At 37.3% G+C, this 22,129-nt stretch overlaps 1 protein-coding gene across 1 annotated transcript in view; it reads left to right on the plus strand.

The window, feature by feature from the left end:
• The window catches only part of LOC307010858 (CUB and sushi domain-containing protein 1), a 605,591-nt gene that overhangs the window by 528,857 nt on the left and 54,605 nt on the right, over positions 1-22,129 (plus strand). The window contains exons 37-46 of the mRNA XM_079635929.1: positions 106-210; positions 6,439-6,557; positions 6,680-6,749; positions 6,865-6,981; positions 14,751-14,960; positions 17,073-17,261; positions 18,364-18,541; positions 20,707-20,852; positions 21,349-21,429; positions 21,508-21,621. Coding sequence (XP_079492055.1) covers positions 106-210; positions 6,439-6,557; positions 6,680-6,749; positions 6,865-6,981; positions 14,751-14,960; positions 17,073-17,261; positions 18,364-18,541; positions 20,707-20,852; positions 21,349-21,429; positions 21,508-21,621 — 1,329 coding nt within the window. The remainder of the gene's footprint in view (positions 1-105; positions 211-6,438; positions 6,558-6,679; positions 6,750-6,864; positions 6,982-14,750; positions 14,961-17,072; positions 17,262-18,363; positions 18,542-20,706; positions 20,853-21,348; positions 21,430-21,507; positions 21,622-22,129) is intronic.

Below are 22,129 nucleotides of genomic sequence, written 5' to 3' on the forward strand. Positions count from 1 at the left end.
CTAGTGTGTGTGAGAGAGATCGCTGGAATGAGAATACAATGTCCGTGTGTGTGATAACTCCAGCCCTTTTCCTGCTCAGGCCTTCTTTTTGGTGTTATCTTCCAGGTACAACGGCTCCAGCCTTGTTAAACAGCACCTCCAACCAGCTTTACCTGCACTTCCATACAGATATCAGTGTCGTCGCGGCTGGATTTCACCTTGAGTACAAAAGTGAGTATAGAACATGTCACTATGGTGCTTTCATTATCCTGAACCCTCTGCCCTTGGTAACAGCCCAGAGCAAGACTCGCCGCTATATTTCACCGGCAAACACACACATGGCAGGGACACGAACACACACATGCACACACACACCGAGCCGTATTTCTTTCTTCTCTCTGCGCTCTGCTGTCAGGTAAAGGCAGAAGACTGCGAACCCCAGCTCTCATTATTTGCTCGGCTGCGGCGTTTGTGTTTGCCGATACCAGCACGAAGAAAATTGGAAAACGATGGGGATCCAGTTGAACCTTACATGGTTCATAAAAAATGAAAAAAAAAACTGTCGTATATTTTCAGTCGTACATTTGTATTTATTTGTTTTTACCGATGTCATCTACAGTGGCCTCATGATGTATCCGGACAACAGCACACTTCAATTTCATTGCAATAGATAAGTAGTTTTCAACCAACCCCCAAACAATTGGTGTAGTATTTGCTTTGAAACAATTTTCACTTCAAGTCACATATAGAATTAAACGTGAGATTTTGAAGTAGAAATACTGAAATAGTATTTTGTCGTGGAATGTACTCCAAATGATCTGTTTTATATAAATCTTTAAATTGAATGAGTGCACTCGATAACGACCACTGTGGTTTCTGACACTACTACAAATGGCTGTTCCCTCAAATAGTGCCCTAATTAAAGAGGTAGGGGCGATTTAGAACACAGCCAATGTATCAGATAAGAGAGACATATAAAATGTGCTGTGATGTGGGCAGGGTTTTTATAATAAAGTAAAACTTAAACAAACACAATTTTCAATTCTTTAAATTTTCTTAACTTTAAAATTAAATAAAATATGTAACAAAAACTTTTTTTTTCAGTAAGTTGCCAAGGAAACATTTTTCATTTAGTTTAAGTTGAAGTACTAAAGTAACTTAATACAAATAAAAAAAAAACTATAATGACAAAAATACATGACAAAATTACTAAAACGTTAATTAAAAATTAAAATGAAATAGAAAATATTCAAATAAAATCGAATAAAAAAAAATAAAAAAAAATAATGGTATAATAATAGTATATCAATCATACTACAATAACACTGGCTGTGGATCCCCACGACCAGACTTGAAAACCATTGCAATAGATAACAACATAGCAAAGCAAGTCCCATATGCAAATACTGAATGTTTTTACATAATTCAAATTGATAATTTTCTTATCAACAGAACAGCAGGATTGGGTGTTTAACAATCAATAAAGCGACAGCTTAGACCCTTTGCTGTTCTCAGATAATACGCTAAAATATGAAATGAATTTAGCATATGACGGTTATCAGGATATGCTGTGAATATTTACATTTACAACTTAAGATTCAGAACTAAATATTACTGTTAAAGTTATAAGTTTATGTATCTAGTGTTTTTATTTTATTTCTAGTACTGGTATTTGAACACTCGCAAAAGCATGCTTATTATTCATAGAATTGGATTCACTTTTCTAAGCCATTCTGTACGTGGCGTTTAATACAGTGACCACAGTTTTAGTTTATGTAGCTACTATCCATTTATAAGGTACACTTTGGTGTCTTGTTACCTTTTCTAAAACATTTAAGCACAAATCCCATGTTTTTGTGAGAATAATTGTGCATGTACTGTATATACAGCAAACTATGTTCAGATTATCATACATCAAAGGTAGGCAGTTTGAATGGGTGGTTTTGGCCTGTCCCGCCTCAGTGGTCTTGATCTTATTGACATAATGTATATTATTTTGACATGCTTTGTTAAATCCATATTTATTTAGCTATATTAAATTGCTGTTTTTTATCACCAAAATGGAATTTTTAATTGCCAAAATGTAATTTTAATCTGTGTCCCACATGCGTGCAACATCTCATTCCAGTTTCTAAACTCAATCAATACATTAAACCAAAGTTATTGTTACAGTTATTATATAAGCCAGCTATTATATAAGCTAGCTATTACAAATGTTTTAATTTATGGAAAATATTTAAGCAATGTCACATGAGCAAATTTGCTGTTATATTGAATTTTAGAGACAAAGCTCTCTGTGTGTGTGTGTGTGTGTGTGTGTGTGTGTGTGTGTGTGTGTGTGTGTGTGTGTGTGTTCAAGCCTTTCAGACTGTGACCTTTAGTGTGCTCAAACCAAGCCTCATAAACCACCATACCAATTCACTTTCTGCATGTCCCATTTGTCCATTTCTAAGGGCAGTGTTCCCAGTGGGACAGCCCAATTTATCCATGTTTCTTTCCCCCGTCTGTGAAAGGGCAGTTTAGGGTGCACTGGCTGCAGCAAAGTTATATGTGCCTAGTCACAAAATAGATAGGTAGATAGAACATTTGATAATTATGAAAATGCTAGGAGTTAAGGTCCCACACAATTCTTGTCCGGACTTTTCGCACGTTAAAAAATAAATACGTGTCAATCACGTTTACACACTGCCTCCGAAGAATTTCGTTCGTCATAAAAAAAAAAATGTATTGGGTTCGATTTTGACAATTCACAGTAAATGAAGAATACGAAAAACGCATACGAAAATTTCGGACTCAGTGTGCAAGGACCTTTAGAGTTGAACATGTTGGTCTCAAAAAAGCTTAAATAACAGTATGTTGATTTTGTAAAGCCAAACTAATTAAACTCCATCAAAAGCAGCATTAACAACTGGAACTGCCTTTACAGTGTAAGCAGCCTAAATACAGTTAATACCTTATCTGCATCTCTCTGGTTAGTAAACAGATAAGTGCAATGTGGAGTTCTGTGAGATTTTGACCCTGGGGTGAGCTCAGATTAGCTTCTCTCTTTTTTTCTTTTTCTTACTCTCTTTATCACTCTTTCCCTCCTTGTGGCATTTCTTCTTTTACTGTATGTGTTCCAGTGGATTAATCAGGGACATGTTTTATTTCTGCGAAGCAAGCTGTCAAGCATATCCTCCAAAAACGGATGAGAAAATAACCGTACAGAGATAAAGCAACAGAAATAAGCATGAAACAATGTGTAAATGAGTCATTTTAAATAACACTATCCAACAGCGACACCAGTAGATGTAAAATCATCTTTCTTTCGCTTAAGGTCATCACATTCTCACTGAGCTTCGGAAGCATGAATGTACATGTTGGGTAGCACAATATAGGTGAAAGTCAGAGAAGAAGCAAAGCTTCAATGAACTAGGATTGGCTGATGACTCTGTCAAGTGTGTCCGATAATTTCTGTTATTAATATCATGTGAAATACCAGTCTGTAAATCAACCTAAATGGGTCGAACTGGTAATTACAACTCAACCACTGAAACCAGATGAAAATGAAATTACTTAAAAAATAATGATCTGTGAGTAAACTAATTTTTAGCGACCACTCAGACCTCTCAGTTAAGGCGCTCCTTTAATAGTGACATTGAACTCATCATAAACATAAGCTAAATTGGCTATAATATGAAAGTAGAATTTTCACTTAAAGTCCCTGTAAAGTCAAAATTAAGTATGTGTTCTGAGTTTGTCATATCACAGAAAAATGTGTTATTAGCCACCCAGCCAAATTTAAATGATAAAAAAAGCCGGCAAGTACATAAAATAAGCTATCAAAATCTTGAAAAAATGAGCAGTGGTCTCTGCTCTCAAACGCTGGGGGCGTGTCCGCTGGCTGCGCTGAAACCACGCCCACTCGCGGGAAAGCTGCCGTCGCCATACTCAACTGTCACCGCTACAGCCAGAATGGATGCTCCTAGCAGCTTATTAGGTTTTACCAAGCCATGTTTAACATAAGCACACAAGGCAGCTTACCCTCATTGGTGGGCACGCACTACCGAGGATGGCACCAGGTGTCGGCGCGACGGGAGGATGAAGGTCGAGGCGGGAGATAGTCGGTTCGGCCACATTCACCAGTAACAGAGGATTATCAGAGCATCCCAGTTGTCTCCGACGAAAGTTTATAAAACTATCCCGTGTAAAATGATCACTACAGAGGCGGGTTTTGGTGGTGATCCTCAGCTCTCCATCAAGGTGGCTCTTCACAAAATTAATCCACCTCTTCTTGATGTGATCGTTTTTAGGAAATTTAAATAAGGACACCAATCTGTTTCGTACAAGATCGAAGGCATAGCTAACTAGCAAACTGTAGGCTGTAACTAATAATAGTACTGACAGTAACTCGCGATTGAGCGCCAAACTGATGCGAATGTCCTCTATTTATATTGTTAGGGAGCGGCCAGCCTCAGGGGCTCCAGTGCGTCATCAAGTAGGGGCGTGTCCAGGAGCTCAGGGGCTCCAGTGCGTCATCGAGCCCCTGTTTTAGCCCCGCCCAAAAAATCCGTAAAATAGCAATGGGGAAAACCTGTTTAACGGTCTAACTCCACAATTCAGTACTTCGCAGTTCACAGTCTTTGTAATATGTTTTAGCAATACATTTCTAACATTTATAATGTGTTTAGATTTTTTTTTTTAGAATTGCCTTTACAGGGACTTTAAGATAAAATCTAAAAATATTTTGTCAATCAATGTTTAATTTAGTTTACCTACAACAAATAAAGACAACTTTGAAAGACCTTAATGTTCATTGTGAACATTTAAATATTATTTAAATATAATATTTTCTTTTTTGTAACAAAAATAAATAAATAAATCCAGTTAGAAGTAGTAGACACCATACTTTTCACTTTAAATAAATGAGACAGTCATTTAAATTTTTTTTCAGTGTATATAAAATATGATTATTTTCTTGTTAGTGTTAAATGCTGTTCCTTATGCCTTCAACCCCAAAACACCAAATGGAACGGGAACAGAATGTATTTACTGAATGGAACTGAACTAAAAAAAACTCCAATGCTGAGCGTTACCGGTTTGTGCAGGCAGGCAGACGAATTACACAGAAAATTAAGGTTCCAACACAAAGTTTACTTAAAATCCAAGCAGGTAGCAGAAACACACACACAGGTATAAACGTGACCGGACACTGAATGACGGTGAAGGAGAAACTTAAGTAGTGTGAATACAAATGAGCTAATTAGTGATATGCAGCTGATACACACTCATAATGACAGAAACCATGACGACCAAGGAGGGGCGGGAAAATTAACAAAGGGAGATAGAAACTACTGAATGCAAACTAAAAGTCCATGATAACTAAACAAACTGAACATAATGGTGACACTGAGAGGGACTTTGCCTTTTCATTTCAGAGGGCCACACCACTCAGATTAATATATGCTGCAACATTAGCTTTGTTGAAAATTTAAGAATCATGTTGACTCTGATGTACTAGAAAGGTTATGAATAAAGATGAAATGGAGTGAGAAAGAGAGGGTCTTGGCAAACCGCTTCAATTTGCTACATTGCCATCAGCTTTGAGCTGTCATCTTTGCCTCAGCTCTCAGAACATAAGCTCTTTCCCTGCCCAGTTTCATAGTGCATCCTCTGAGAGACCCCACAGCAGGGTCACTGTCGTTAACTTAAACCATACAAATAAAAAGTTTTGTTCCTTGAAATAAAATTAAATATTAAAAAGTATATAGTTTATTTCAGGTATCAGGGCAAAATTTCTCCTTTTTATTTAGTTGAACTTGATGTAATAAAATAACTAAAACTGACGTGAAAAATAATAACTATATAAACATTTTTTTTTTACAAAAAACTAAGTTAAAATGCGAATATAAAAATAATAAAAACTATAATAGTATCTAAATGATATTAAAATAGCACTCGCCCACAGTAAAACACATGTGAGAAATGGTGCACCATGACCATGAAACAACATCTTGCTCAGAACTAATTAATGTATTATTATTAATGTATTGATATAATTGAGATGTAGCTAGTGACCATCAAAGATCACAAAAGCAATTTTCTCTTTTCATCTTCTTTTGTTTGTAGACATATTTCTGCAGTGTAACTTTATCTCAAACGAACACTCACTTTGCAAAAATACAGAAAAAAGCACACCACTGTGACAAAGCCACCCGTCGTGTGGCATATCTCAACGAGAGAAATGCAGAAAGCACGCTCTCATGAACCACACCACAGCCGTTGCCATGGCAACATCGCAGTCTATTATGGTACTGAATTTACGCACTGAAATCGAGTGGATAAAAGACAGCATAAAACTACATTGAGCATATGCCTTCAAATGATTGGGAAAACCTGACACTATAACTGTATCCATTTTTGAGAATTATGGTATGATATGCTGATTCTGTATCTCGATGCCTTCTCTGATCCATTTAGCTGTGGGACTGACAACCTGCCCGGAACCCGTGATCCCAGCCAATGGCATTAAGAATGGCGACAGGTACATGGTGAATGAGGTTGTGTCATTCAGCTGTGAGCCGGGATACATGCTTCAGGTATGGTGTTGATTTTTTGTTCACAGCCCTGACACACAAATACAGTATGCCTCATTTGCACACAGGTACAAACGAGCAATCATGTGGTAGAAAAGGGTATCATGTGACCTCTTGCTTTCCAGGGACATTCTCACATAACGTGTATGCCAGGAACCGTGCGTCGCTGGAATTACCCCCCTCCACTCTGTATTGGTATGTCTTCCTATTCTAATCAGATGGCACATTTTCTTAGCCATACAACTTTTTCATAGTTTTTCATTTTCAAGCACCTTTGGCATTCTCTTTTATGTCTCCTTGTGTTTTTTAGCGAAGTGCGGCGGGAGTCTGTACAATCTGAGCAACGTGGTCCTGAGCCCGGGTTTCCCTGGGAACTACCCTGGAAACTTGGACTGCACCTGGAGAATCATGCTTCCCATTGGATACGGTGAGTGCGCCGAGAGCTGCTACTGAATCAGCTGTCAGGAGATTACAACTTCAAACGGTTTCTCTCAAGAAGTTTTGTCCTCTTCATCTTGTACACTGCAGTGTGCCGGTACATTATGACCAGCATTGAGGGAAAACTAACTTATACAATGAAATTACTGACTTAAAAGTCTACATGAAATTGAAATTGGACATATTTATTTTCTGAACGGACTTTCCTGGTCATGTTGTTGAACAAATTATGAACATTTAATAGTCACAATTCTTCATTAAAATGTGAAAAAATTACCTCCACATCTGATGCAAGTTTAATTTTCAGATGAAATGACGACTTCTCTTTCTTTCAAATTCTCATTTTTGTATAAAATGCCAAAATGTCTTGATCCGGACAATTTCAATGGACAAAATCAAATACTGCTCGACTTTTGTCTTGTTTCACTACCAGTAGGTAAAATGTATTGAAAACAGCATTTAAAGGTAGGGTAGGTAATTTTCGGAGAGGCTAGCAATAGCAAACTAGCTTTGAAAGCATAAGATCCCATCCTCCCTTCAGAGTTCTCTCCAAACCCATGCCTCCTTCAAAACACATGGACGCGTACAACAAAGAGCAAACTAAAGCAGCGTTAAACTACCTCATGTCTCAAAGCACATAACATTACAATAAATAATACACATTAAAAATTAAAGAACACTGACCTTTACCACCTGACTGCTGCAGATTCATTTCGCCGTTGATTGTGTTGCTATTGAAACACATAAATTTGAGACACAAACTCTGAGTATAATGTCCCTGGTTTCCATCTCTACCTGTAGTTATGCCATGAACGCAGCATAAGCTGTTGTTTTGGTTCAGGAGGAACTGTAAAAGGTGGCTGCTGTTTTGGTTGCGGTTCTCTGTGACTAATGTCTGTCTAACCCTGCATAGCATGAAACACGCTCATGACGTGTGATGTCTGCGCGAGTATGGTGTGTGGAGGTGTGAAAATACATACGTTGGCAGGCAGGTAGCACATCGGACCAAATGTAATGATGGACCAACATTTCATTGTCCTACGCCTTCCACAGACAAGATATATATATATACAGTTATGGCCAAAAGTGTTGGCACCCCTGACATTTTTTCCAGAAAATGAAGTATTTATCACAGAAAAGAATTGAAATTACACATGTTTTGCTATACACATGTTTATTTCCTTTTGTGTGTATTGGAATAACACAAAAAAACTGAGGAAAAAAAGCTAATTTGACATACTTTCACTCAAAATTCCAAAAATGGGCCGGACAAAATTAATGGCACCCTTAACTTAATATTTGGTTGCACACCCTTTGGAAAAAATAACTGAAATCAATCGCTTCCTAACCATCAATAAGCTTCTTACCCCTCTCACCCGAAATTTTGGACCACTCTTCTTTTGCAAACTGCTCCAGGTCTCTCATATTGGAAGGGCGCCTTTTCCCAACAGCAATTTTAAGATCTTTCCACAGGTGTTCAATGGGATTTAGATCTGGACTCATTGCTGGCCACTTTAGAACTCTCCAGCACTTTGCTGCCACCCATTTCTGGGTGCTTTTTGAAGTATGTTTGGGGTCATTGTCCTGTTGGAAGACCCATGATCCCGGACGCAAACCAAGCTTTCTGACACTGGGCCCTACATTGCGACCCAAAATCCTTTGGTAATCCTCAGATTTCATGATGCCTTGCACACAGTCAAGGCACCCAGTAACAGAGGCAGCAAAACAACCCCAAAACATATTTGAACCTCCACCATATTTGACTGTAGGTACTGTGTTCTTTTCTTTGAAGGCTTCATTCCGTCTTCGGTAAACAGTAGAATGATGTGCTTTACCAAAAAGCTCTATCTTGGTCTCATCTGTCCACAAGACGTTTTCCCAGAAGGATTTTGGCTTACTCACGTACATTTTGGCAAACTGTAGTCTTGCTTTTTTATGTCTCTGTGTCAGCAGTGGGGTCTTCCTGGGTCTCCTCCCATAGTGTTTCATTTCATTCAAATGTCGACGTATAGTTCGTGCTGACACTGATGCACCCTGAGCCTGCAGGACAGCTTGAATTTCTTTGGAACTTGTTTGGGGCTGCTTATCCACCATCCGGACTATCCTGCGTTGCAACCTTTTATCAATTTTTCTCTTCCGTCCACATCCAGGGAGATACAGTGCTACAGTGCCATGGTTTGCAAACTTCTTGATCATGTTGCGCACTGTGGAAAAAGGAACATCTAGATCTTAATGCACAGAAACACAATGCAAAGACTGAGTCAACTTCTCTCCTTTTTATCTGCTTTTAGGTGTGATTTTTATATTGCCCACACCTGTTACTGTTTTGAAAGGGTGCCAATAATTTTGTCCGGCCCATTTTTGGAGTTTTGTGTGAAATTATGTCAAATTAGCTTTTTTCCTAGTTTTTTTGTGTTGTTCCAATACAAACAAAGGAAATAAACGTGTATAGGAAAACATGTGTAATTTCCATACTTTTCTGTGAGAAATTTCAGGGGTGCCAACACTTTTGGCCATGAGTGTGTATATATATATATATATATATATATATATATATATATATATATATATATATATATATATATATATATATATATATATATATAGACCACTTAGCTTAGTAATAGCTATCAGGAGAAGGCAGAAAAGACTTTCAACCAGTATAACATAAAATGTTCTTTGAACAAATCACCTACCCTGCCTTTAATCCATCCATCCATTCCTCAAAATCTTATCCTATGTAGGGGACAGAAGATCATGTTGACTTTACGGTTTTCAGTAGCATGAGGGCTGCAAAATCGGCACGTTTTTCCTCTATCAAGAAAGCTTTGTTTTTTTTAAAGAACTGTTAAATAAAAAATTGGATGTTTTTGAGAAATCATTTAATAGAGCCTACATGGTATTTTATTCTTACATCGTCTTTGTTTTTTTCCAGAAAATAATAGTTAAAATGTCAATATTTGATTAAAGCTAGCTCTTGTTTGAACTCACACAATTTATTTTGACAGTGTTCATAAGTTTGTTTACTCTGCGAGTCTCATTGATGGAACAAAAGCATTGAATTGAATGTGACAATTGCGCAAGAGTGTTTTCCTGAACGTTTCACATAGAAATTCACTTGTGTTTCATGAATGACGCCGATTGACTAAGCAGACTAATTGCATGAGTAGACTCATGCATCTGGTATTTACCCAAAAAGCAGACAGCATCGTGCTGAATACCGACAGACACAAAGTAATACTTCCTTTCCATCTGATGTTCTGACACTTGACACAAGAGTGTTATTTGGTTTCATTTATCTGAAATTTTAAGTTGTTGTTTGAGACTTTGGCAGTCGACGCAAGTCATTTAGTCGTAGCCCATTTGCTCTCTCCCGCCTCACAGTTCAAATGAGTTGAGAACAAAGAAACCATTCCAGCTGTTAACAAGGCAATTGCATGTCATTTAAAATAAAAAAAAAGCCATTCACACTTATCCTGGAGCACAACTATTTCTTCTCCGACCCCCTCTAACTTGGAAGAAAACAATGTAACATTGAGATATCCAAAAGCAATTTTCTGCCTTATCAAGCAGCCACTGCACAAACAAGAGCAAGAACCATCATGTTTGTGCTGTGTAGCAAAAATGCATTAGCTTTCACTGTTAACAGGCTACAATCATTTGAATAAGACACACAGATGGCTTTGTGGGTGCTGATTATAGCTTTTAGGACAGTCTGAATAGGTAGAGTTAAGTGCAGTTAGGGGATAGCACCGCATCAGAATGACAATAAAGCTAATCTTTAAAAGAGCTGCCCTAGGCGTCTCGGAGCGACACATGCTTTCAGTGACTTTTGTTGTCGTATTATCTAACCATCTTCTTTTATGTCGCAAATATTAAGTTCAAATCATCTAGTTGGAGACAAAGACTGAATAATTGTTGAAGATGCGGTGAACTTAATGGTGCATAATTGTAAAATTTCACACTGGTGTATTAACTGTACTATTTTCTGGCGGCTTGGAGCTACACAATGAATTTCAGTGACAGCAACAAAACCAGAGATATGCAGCTCTGGTGTAGTCAGGGCCGGCCCAGAATTTGGCCCTGTTACAACTGGTACAATATGTAATAATTTTGTAATCAAATATCCAAAAATCACTTGCACAGCGTGATATATTTCCTGCAGTTGTGTACTTGCAATATCCCAAAAGTTCCCAAAGATTTTTAATTTCAGAGAAATTCCAAATTTAAATAATTGGCCGTCCCGGAAAACTTGTTCACTTGTCGCCTGTCAATGACGTAATATCCGCGTTATCCCTGGTTTCCGTTCGTAGTACTGCCATAGTAAACATGGCGACATACGTGGACAACTGCGTAGTGTGTAACTTCTAGCTGCACGCTGCTGTTGTTTTGTTCAAACATTATGGACCATGGGAAGCAGACTTTGGGGAAAAAAGGATAACTAAAACAAGGATCTATATCAGTGTGGCATTTTCGAGATGAGCAGGTGAGCAAATGTACATAAAAGTAATCAATGTTAATTATCAATTATAGCTCAACATGATGAAATGTTAGTATGATCTGTATGTTATTCTAATGTTGATCTTGCTTACTGCTAGTCTCATACAGACAAACTAACACATAGAATAACATTATAACTTTCAACGCAGTTTAGTGTGATAGTGTAGACCAAGTGAAACTGTGCTGTGTTACCTCACAAGCTTAATTTGTCTAATAAGCTGACCTGTGTCCTGTGTATGAGTATTAATACAGCACCTACGGGTAGTCCGGTAGAATTAACTGGAGAAATGTCCTTATTCCTTTATATTCGTGGGATTCGCGTGTGGCGCTGATATATGTCTCTTATTAGCAATCGCGCCCTGCTTCATACCACAGTCATGATAAAAACATCAATGTATTCACTCATCCATAAACATTATTAGATCCATCGGCTTGACGACAAGTTCCATAATTCCGCAGGAAATTTTGCATCATCAACATACGCCTTTGTTATTGTAAGAGGTTAGTGTGTGGTGAAAAAACTTACATATTGTATCTTTAAAGGATTAGTTCACATTCAAATGAAAATTAGCCCATGATTTACTCACCCTCAAGCCATCCAAGGTGTATATGACTTTCTTCTTTCAGACAAATACAATCAGAGTTATATAAAAAAATATCCTGCCTCTTCCAAGTTTTATGATGGAAGTGGATTGCAACCAACAGATTGAAGCTCAAAAATGTGCATCAATCTGTCATAAATGAACTTCACCGGCCAAACGTCCACGCAGTCTACTTGCCCCTAATCCGCAACTTGTAACGTCAGTGTAGTGCGTCATGGCGTAGTGCAAATATCAGCAGTACGTTGCATTACTCCCATAAGTTGCGCTTTAGACTTAATTGGAATCCGTATGTTCGTTTGGCTGGAAGCTAGTTATTTTACTTTATAAAGTTTTAAATATGAATATTTTTCTTACAAATACTCATCGTTTTGCTTCAGAAGGCCTTTATTAACCCCTTGGACCCGCGTGAAGTTCGTTTATGACGGATGCACGTTTTTGTGCTTCAATCTGTTGGTTGCAATCCACTGCCATAATAAAACTTTTTTTTAAAGGGGTGGTTGATTATGATTTCACTTTTCTAACTTTAGTTAGTGTGTAATGTTGCTGTTTGAGCATAAACAACATCTGCAAAGTTACAAAGCTTAAAGTTCAAAGCAAAGGGAGATATTTTATTTTAAAGAAATAGCTTTTTAAGGACTACAACAAACAGCTGGTAAGGACTAAACGACATTCCTCCCGGGTTAGTGACATCACCAACCCTAAAATTTACATAAACCCCGCACCCTGAACACAATTTATAGATTATCATGACAGAATATGCTTATCAATGACTAGAAGATAACTACACAAAAGCTACATAAATTCATCAACTAACCATTCAGAAATGTTCTACATGTTGTCACTTCTTCTTGAGTCTCTCCATCTTTCTGAATTTTCAGTGCATGTGTGTGTGTGAGGTAAAAATACACTTGAAGCTCCGCCCCCTGTGCCAGGAGCAGCAGCTCATTTGCATTTAAAGGGACACACACAAAAACGGTGTGTGTTTGCTCACCCTCAAAAAGTGACAACTTTAACATGATATAAAAAAATATCTGTGGGGAATTTTGAGCTAAAAGTTCACATAAGCCGCGTTTCCACCGCGGGAACTTTCCCCAGGAACTAGGAACTTTGGGCTGGTACTCTGTGTGTTTACACCACAGGAACCAGGGTCTAAATGAAGTTCCGGGTAAATATTTCCCCCTCCGAAAGTCCCTGCTGGCGAGGTAGTACTTTTTCAAAGTTCAGGAACTTTCGGGGGCGGGACTTGTGCGCTGAAGATGCTGATTGGTTGTGTTCACGCCGCATTTTTATTGGATGACTCCACGCAGCATTCTATTTTAACCGGCATTTTTAAAAATCTATTGCGGTTCGTGGCTTCATGCAGTAAGAGATGTCTGTCTGCAAATATGGAATTTAATAAAATAAAAAAAAACACCTGGACCGACGACGAGGTTCAGGCTTTATTAAGCGTATTTGTGGAAGAGGAAATTTTCAGCGCGTTCGTCCCAGCCATCTCACGGTCAATGTCCGTAATAGTCAGAGCAATATCAGTGCTCGTCTCTTTTCTGCCGTTTCTTAATTACCTCGTTAGTAAACCAATACATCACAAACAACTGCAGCACAGTTTGAATCTAATTTTCATTTGAAAGTGAACTAATCCTTTAAGATGCATTTTGGTCGACCGTATCACAAGTGGATGACGCTAAATACCAGCGTAAACGGGGTCTTACGTAAATTTGAGCTTGTCTGGTTTGAATTGATTGATTGCAAGTCTTCTGAAGAGACACTTAGAGGTTGCTTAAAATGTTGATTTAATTTAATCGTTTATTAATATATATACACACACATACATAGAGCACTTGAAATATGGCAAAGGGAAGATTAAAAGTTATCTTTTTACTTTTGTGTGTTAAACAAGCACTTTTGAACTACGAAAAAGCCTAAATTGAATCTGTTCATTATATACAGTAAAGGATTAATCTCTTAATAAAAATTACTGTGATGAAACTGTTTAATTCATATGGATTACATTTACTGTACTATGTATTTATGAACTTTTTGAAGTGTCAAAGTTAACATTTTTTAGAAAATATATTCATGTATGTTTCAAAGATGAACAAAATGCTAACCCTTAATACTAGAACTAATTTGTTAATGGAAATATTGTATTCAATTATTCACTTGTGCTATCAGACAATTGGTCCGCATTTAGAAAAAAATAAACATAAAATGCAATAATACATGTCTTTATTTTGTATTATTTATATTTTTAAATAATAAATGTTTTATAAGTCGAAATAACTGTTTTAATAGATAGATGGCCACATAGATTATGACAAGTGCAATGTCTTCTGTTGAATCAAGATCAGTTTGTTAGTAACATGGTAGTTTTCTTCCTGTTTTCCAGCAATATCACAGTTCACATGGAGCCAATTACTGAGCAAACATGAATAGTTTTTTTTTTTTTTTTTTTTTGCACACATGAACATGAGGGAAAAACGATTCACCAATTAACAGTGTCTCAGAGCAGCAGAAACAGCAGGTCTGTACAGGCCTGTCAGAGTCAATGGTTAAAAAAAGCCTGTCACTTTAAAGACATTCCTTATGTAAATTATGCACATAACACACAGCCTGTTTAACATTGTGAAAGTCTAACATGTGACCTCTCACTCCACAGGGGCACACATCCAATTTCTCAACTTCACCTCTGAGGATAACCATGATTTTTTAGAGGTTCGCAACGGGCCACAGCACAGCAGCTCTCTGATTGGACAGTTCAGCGGAAGCCAACTGCCACCCCCTCTGCTGAGCAGCACGCACGAAACCGTCATCCACTTCTACAGCGACCACTCCGAAAACAGACAGGGCTTCAAACTCACTTACCAAGGTGGGTGACACTCCATCTTCAATTTGCATACTGCACTCTCTTCTCTTGTAGACATTGGCCGTCCTTGATTTTGTATTGGCCCTTCATGTGGGAGTGACGGCCTTTTACCAGGATCATTGGAAATATCTAAAGATTCAGTTCCTTTGAGATCACTGGGAGGACACTCCATTATGACAGCTGGGGTCTTGAAAGCATTTCAAAATCAATAAGATGGTGCATTTGGATGTGCACTTGGATTCCACTCGATATAAATAACTCACCATTGTCTGGTCTCCTCACTTTTAGGTCAAACAGTTCGTCTCTCTCTGTTTCTTATCCACTCTAGACTGAGTTGAAAAGAGCCAGGCTTAGCCTTGATCTGTGCTGCCAGACGGAGGAGAATACTGATGCCATGTTTTGATACACAAACAATAATGCAGGATGAAATAATATGATTATAAAGCTGTTGATCATAAGCACTGCACTTGAAATGCTGTCTGGAGATGCACGTATGTTTGAACAGAACTGGTGAACGGGTGACGATATGCAGATTAGCAACACGTATGTGTCTTGTAGGTTTGTCATACATTCCTTGAAACATTATTTTAGTCTCGTTAATGAATGTTTCCCAATTTGAAATGTATTAAATCAAAAAATATTTCAGTAATTTTATAATTTGGGCACTAATCAATTTTGCACTTAATATCTTAACCCTTAACGTCTGGTTTAAGACATGCTTTGATTTCACTTTATTTTGATGGTCCCTTTAACACATTCTGTTGACTATACAAGTAACGTTGCACCTACATGTCTACTAACTCTCATCAGAGTTATTTATTTAACTAAGTTATGTAAAATTAACAAAGCGAATAAGTCAATTTAACTTGGTCAGTTTGGGTTAATATATTTCGATGGTCCACTTTTAGACTTTCTACTGACTATAAGTAAATTGTCGACTACATGTCAACTAACTCATTAAAATATCAGTAGACTGCAGTTGACGGTTAGTAGACTGTTTGGTTACGGTTACTGTAGGTGCTAGGCTTCGGGTAAGTAGAATAAGTTGACATGTAGTTACAGTTATTATAGTCAGTGAAATGTCTATTACGGGGAGCATCAACATAAAGTGTTAGCCGATATTAAGCAGACAGTCTATGAATACTTTAATGACTGCTAGTTGACATGTAGTTGAATAGTTACTAATAGTTAGTACAATGTCTAAAGTGAACCATCAAAATAAAGTCTCTCAAGTTTGAGTAATTTATGACCCTTCTCAATTTCTTAAAAAGTACATTTTACTTACTGTTTGTAAATTTGACTCAAACAATGTGGCACCGAATTAAGCCATGATTTTAAAGTGTATGCTTTACTTAAAAACATTTCAGTAAACAATACAATAGATTTCCTGTTACACTTTCAACCAGCCGGATGTTGTATAATCTATAAGACAACATATCTACACAATATAGGTAATGAGGTACCCAACCAAACACAGAGACTTTGTACACAATAACGGGAACATTTAATGGATAGTTTTTGAGTATGAATGAGTCATTTTGAGTAGAAAATTAACTCTTGTTTGAGAAAATGAACTAGACCTAACGACAAAAGCAACGAGAAAATACAACTTAAAAAACAGTGAAAAATCCTACCGTATTAATTATTAATGCCTCAGTGCATGATGTGAACACTGGCATCAGGAAGTTAAGCAGGTGTTACTTTATTTTATAACTTTGATTCCAAGTAAAATATACTTTTAAGTTCAAGTACTAATATAGATTTATTTTTGTATTATTATTCTTGCCTGAACTAACTTATTCAATGTAGAAATTACTTTAGTTTTTTCTGCAGTATTTACTTCACTAAAGAATCATTGTTTATCAGTGTTAATAAATAAAAGAATAAATAAATGCATCCAACAATGAAAGTTCTGTCATAATCTACTCACCTCCATATCGTTCCAAACCTATTTTATTTACTTTTTTTTCTTCTATGACGCATAAACATCTTATTTTATGTTTCAAAAAAGATGGGTTTTGGAACAACATGAGGGTGGAAATACCATACTTCAACTTCCAGACATACAGATATTCATACGTTCTGTTTTGTTTTGTTTTGTTTTTGTTATTTTAGCATATGAATTAAAAAACTGTCAAGACCCATATCCATTCCACAATGGATACATCATCAACGGCGATTTCAATGCAGGCCAATCGATAACATTTGAATGCTTCCCTGGATATGTGTTGGTGGGCCACCCTGTGTTAACATGCCAGCACGGAATCAACAGGAAGTGGAACCAACCCTTTCCTCACTGTGAAGGTAAAGAGAAGGGAAGAAAGTAAAGAAATGTGTTATTTTTTCTTCTATCCCTGTTAGCATTTCTTTAAGTTTCTCAAGTTGTGTTGTGATAAGCACACTGTTATTTTTAGCCGCCTTTGCCCACTCTTTGAAACAGAAAGCTTTAGAAATGCTCTGACTTTTCAAGACTTACAAAGGTATTATCAGTACACTCCCAAATGCCTTTTTAACTATGCTCTTTAACTGAAGTGTTACTACTTTGTATTACTAGTAAGAGTACAATACGAGCCATTGTGTTTTTGAGTACAAAAAACATCTTTAAAACAGACTTTGAAGACCTGAACAGTGGAGACATAGGCTACTGGGAGCTGTTCTAAATTGTAGCCTTGATGATTAGCGTGGGTAGTGTAGTGTGAAAGCCGACCTGTCTATTATCGATCAGTCGCTCAACTTGTTTCTCCCAGGCTTCCGTTTGCAGGGAATCTGAACTGCAAAGACTATTGGGCCTTTTTTTCTTCTTTCCTAACTGTGTTATTGTGTTGTGAACTTTGTGCCAGTATCTTCTATCCATGTTGTTTCTTGCAGCCTCAGGAATGTTTTGTTCTCTTCTTCAGTTTTCACTCATCTGCAAATGAAACAGTACTCTCTGCTACAGGAATCTTTATAGGAATATATCACCAAAAATTTACATTTTATCATTGTTTAAGTGCCCTCATGTCATTCCAAAATCTGTATGCTGTTTTTCCCCATACAACAACACTATTAAGCTTAAAATAAGGACAAGAAAAGCACCTTAAAAGTAGTCCAAATGACTCCTGAAGTCATACAATAGGTTTGTAGGTCTTTTTTGATAGTGCCTATATGGTGCTTTTGGTCCATTTTGGAGTATTATCCGGCGGGAGTGAGCGTTGGGGGGTGCGGGGGGTTGTGTGTGTGCGGTTTACAGCATATGGGTTTTGAACAACATGAGGGTGAGTAAATAATGTCAGACTTTTCATTTTTGGGTGAGTTATTCCCCTAACATTCAGATTTTGCTGCATTCCCTGGTGTTTAACATTTGCTGTCATTCTGAAAGACAGATTACTAATGCAGTCATGGTTGAGTAATGCTTATCTGCACACAGCTCCCTGTGGCTACAACATGACGGCTCCAAACGGCACCATTTTCTCCCCAGAGTACCCAAACGAGTACCCAGACTCTCAGGACTGCACTTGGCTCATCACCGTGCCTCATGGTCATGGAGTTTACATCAACTTCACCCTGCTCCAAACTGAGCCCGTGACTGACTATATCGCCGTCTGGTGAGCACAGCTCCATTTAACGAGTCATTTAGCAAATATCAGACTGAGATGAGGACAAGCCAATTATTTAAGCTTGCAGACTAGACTAATGCTGCTGTTGTTGTTGTACATCAAGCAAATCGTTACTCTCTTTGTATCGAGTTCCACTTTGTTTACCAATATTTGTAGTCTGTAGTCACTGTGCAAAGCAAGATTTCAAGAAAATTCAGTCATCTAAGAAGTAGCATTGGGGTAATTCTCAGAATGAAAGAAAAATAAACTATATACATTTTTTTTTTTTTTTCTTTCGTCGCTTCATAACATTAAAGTTGAACTACTACAGTCACATGGACTAATTTTACAATGTCTTTACTACCTTTCTGGGCCTTGAAAGTAGTAGTAGTATATATATATATATATATATATATATATATAGACAGCCCTAATATATATATATTAGGGCTGTCAATCTATTACAATTTTTAATCTAATTAATTACATACTTTGTGATTAATTAATCTAAATTAATCACATACATAATTTTTTGCTGTGAACGTATTTTAAATATTTAAATTCAAAATTAATCAATGAATAATCAATGAATAATCAGCATTAGTGACATTGAAGTTCAAAAACTCTTTTATTATTATTTTTACTGTTCAAATAATGGCCATAACAATCAACAATATGACCTAATATGCTGAGGAAATAAATGTAAAAAATTAAAAAGTGAATTTTTTTCACTGTACATACAAGGCATCTCAGGCCACAGTTATAACATAGGGGACACAATGAATAAATTAAACAGACAAAAACTGTTGGGCGCAGGCATCGGCGTAATGCCTGGTGTCCGTTTTTAGCATTGCTAACGGGAATGAGTGGAGTTTCCACGTGTGCCGTAACACCAAGGCAATTGTGATTGCTAACTGACGTCCATGATCCCCTGTCAGCGCAATATATTCCGCTCCCGCTAATACATCAATACATCATGCCTTTTTTTTTCCACGGGACGTGCTCATAGACTGTAAAAAGGACGTGCTAGGTCGTACCTCCGGATTAACGTTAACTCCTGGATGCTTTGTGGTACTAGAGTTGACGAATTCTGGTGACATGCAAATTCCTTGCTGCAGACATTGCATACGACTTTATTTATATCAACACTTCCATCGGGCCGTTTTTAATAAGTAAATGTTCCAATCAATTATCTAGGCAGTGCGTTCTCGTCTCCCTCCTACATTTTACAGTCGAATGGTGGCTAGAACACAGTGCGCTCCCTGAAAAAATGTAGCGTCAAAGCCGACAATCATTTGTTTGTTTTGCACATTCGTGATGGACCACAATTATTCACTATATTTTGCTGTGGGTTCTGTCGCCAAAGGTAACCCCATAAAGCAAAAATGGCTGTGGAGGTGAACACGACAACTCCCATGATGTCACGCTCAGTCACTGTGTCATCAAGCTACGTCTGTGTTACTGTTTTGAATAAGCGACCTCTAGCGATGAAACTTAAATAGGCTACTGTGGCTTTATACTCTGCCATTAAAGGGTTAGTTCACCCAAAAATTAAAATTCTGTCATTAATTACTCACCCTCATGTTGTTCCAAACCTGTAAGACCTATGGTCATCTTCGGAACACAAATTAAGATATTTTTTATGAAATCCGGGACTTTTTGGATTGTTTTTGGGTGAACTAACCCTTTAACAATTAATAGCCTGCAATTAATACAGGGTTATTAAGACTTTAGAAGTAATTACTTTTTTCTGTATTATTGTAATATAGTTTTTTTAAACAGTAGTTTTTACAAATGACTAAACCAAATACACTGATATACTATGATATACTGTATACATCTTTGAGGAATAATGACAGCTTTGTTAATAATAACAGACCATTGAGCAAAATGTTGTAATTTCTGCTGAATAATCTGAAAAAGTACTGACTTGATGAAAATAATATGGAAATATACATCTTCGGTGCTTTCCCAGCAATATCGCCTGTTCATCTTCATAAGTCATTAAACAAGCGGACTAGTCTGTGAAGTCATCATTTTTACTGTTTTCGTTCAAGCTGGTCTGTAATGCAATGCTTTTATTCAAAAGTCAGCACAATCTCACTCTAACTTTTGAAGATTATGGCAGGATCACAGGTTGTAATGTAATTTCAATGCAAGTTTCCCTCTTCCAGGGACGGCCCAGAGCAAAGCTACCCGCAGCTGGGGATTTTCAGCGGCAACACAGCCCTCGAGTCAGCCTACAGCACTTTCAATCAGGTTCTTATCAAGTTCCACAGCGACTTCTCGACAAGTGGATTCTTTGTCCTCAATTTCCATGGTTAGTTTCTCCTTCAAATGAAAAATGTTGCAGCTGAAATGCAATGCATACCGTAAAGTGCTGCTCGAAATATATTTGAAGCATGGGATTCAACTTGTTTTCATACGCTAAGGAGGCATGACGGCTGCTTCTGATGACATCACGTTATTTCAGGAGATTAGAAGAGTCAGAAATAGAAGCTTCCTTTGGCCTCTTTGATATCAGTGTCAGCATGCAGGCATGCGGCGAAGAGCATAGGAAAATCATGTGAAAATGAACCTTTCATCTAATCTTTCATTTTCAGAAAAAGTCTGGCATATTTGTGAGTTGTAGACGGGCGGTTTGAACACAACTCTGTATTCTTGAGAGGGCTCTCAGTATGTTGATTCATAGAACTGTATGTTGTCACGTGTGTGTGTAATTTATACTCTAGGTGGGCTGTTTGGTGTCATGTCATGCTTATAAAGGTAAATGAAAAGTCAAATTGCTTCAGAACTTATTTTTTTCATTCCCTTAGCTTATCGGCTCAAGAAATGCCCTCCTCCCCCTATGGTTGAACAAGCAGAGATATTATTTGAAGACCAGGACTATGAAATCGGTATGAGCAGCTGGCCATTTGTTAAAGAATATCAAAGACATGATGCAAAAAATATTGAAAAAATGTGAATTCTTGCAGGTGATATTGTGAGGTATCGATGCTTTCCTGGATTTACATTGGTTGGCAGCAATGAGGTCACATGTAAGCTGAACTCTCACCTGCAGTTTGAGGGACCACCACCTGCATGTGAAGGCAAGTAAAAAAAAAAAAAAGACCTTATAAATATGTGAGGTATATATTTCACAACCGTCATGATTATGGAAAAGTGGCTTTGATGCAGCATGAAGCCTAAAACTTTACACACATTCCAGTTCCTAGTTTTTAAAATAGTAATACAGAAATAAAGCACTATATTATAGTAATGAGAATCTATTGAATAATGGTAATTACAAAACTCATCCAAAAGAAGAGTACTTAACCTAAATAATTTAAAGACGGTTGGGGATCAGTAATCAGAAATAATAAAGATGCTGAATCATTAGTGTGATTCTTGTAATCAAAGCTTTTAAAAAAATATAATCCATAAAAAGATGGCACGAAGGCCCAGAAGCAACATTGTTTTGTTGTATGGTAACAAATAGACAGTAGCCAACAGCTACCTTGGGAGCAAGGGGGAAAAAAAACATTCCAGTTATCCTCGGCAAAGCTTTCAGTTGTAAAATTGAGCCGTTTGGCTTGTCTGTACTTTCTGTACAATGCC

This window comes from Phoxinus phoxinus (genome assembly GCF_949152265.1).
Source record: "Phoxinus phoxinus genome assembly, chromosome: 14".
NCBI classification, from domain to species: Eukaryota; Metazoa; Chordata; class Actinopteri; order Cypriniformes; family Leuciscidae; genus Phoxinus; species Phoxinus phoxinus.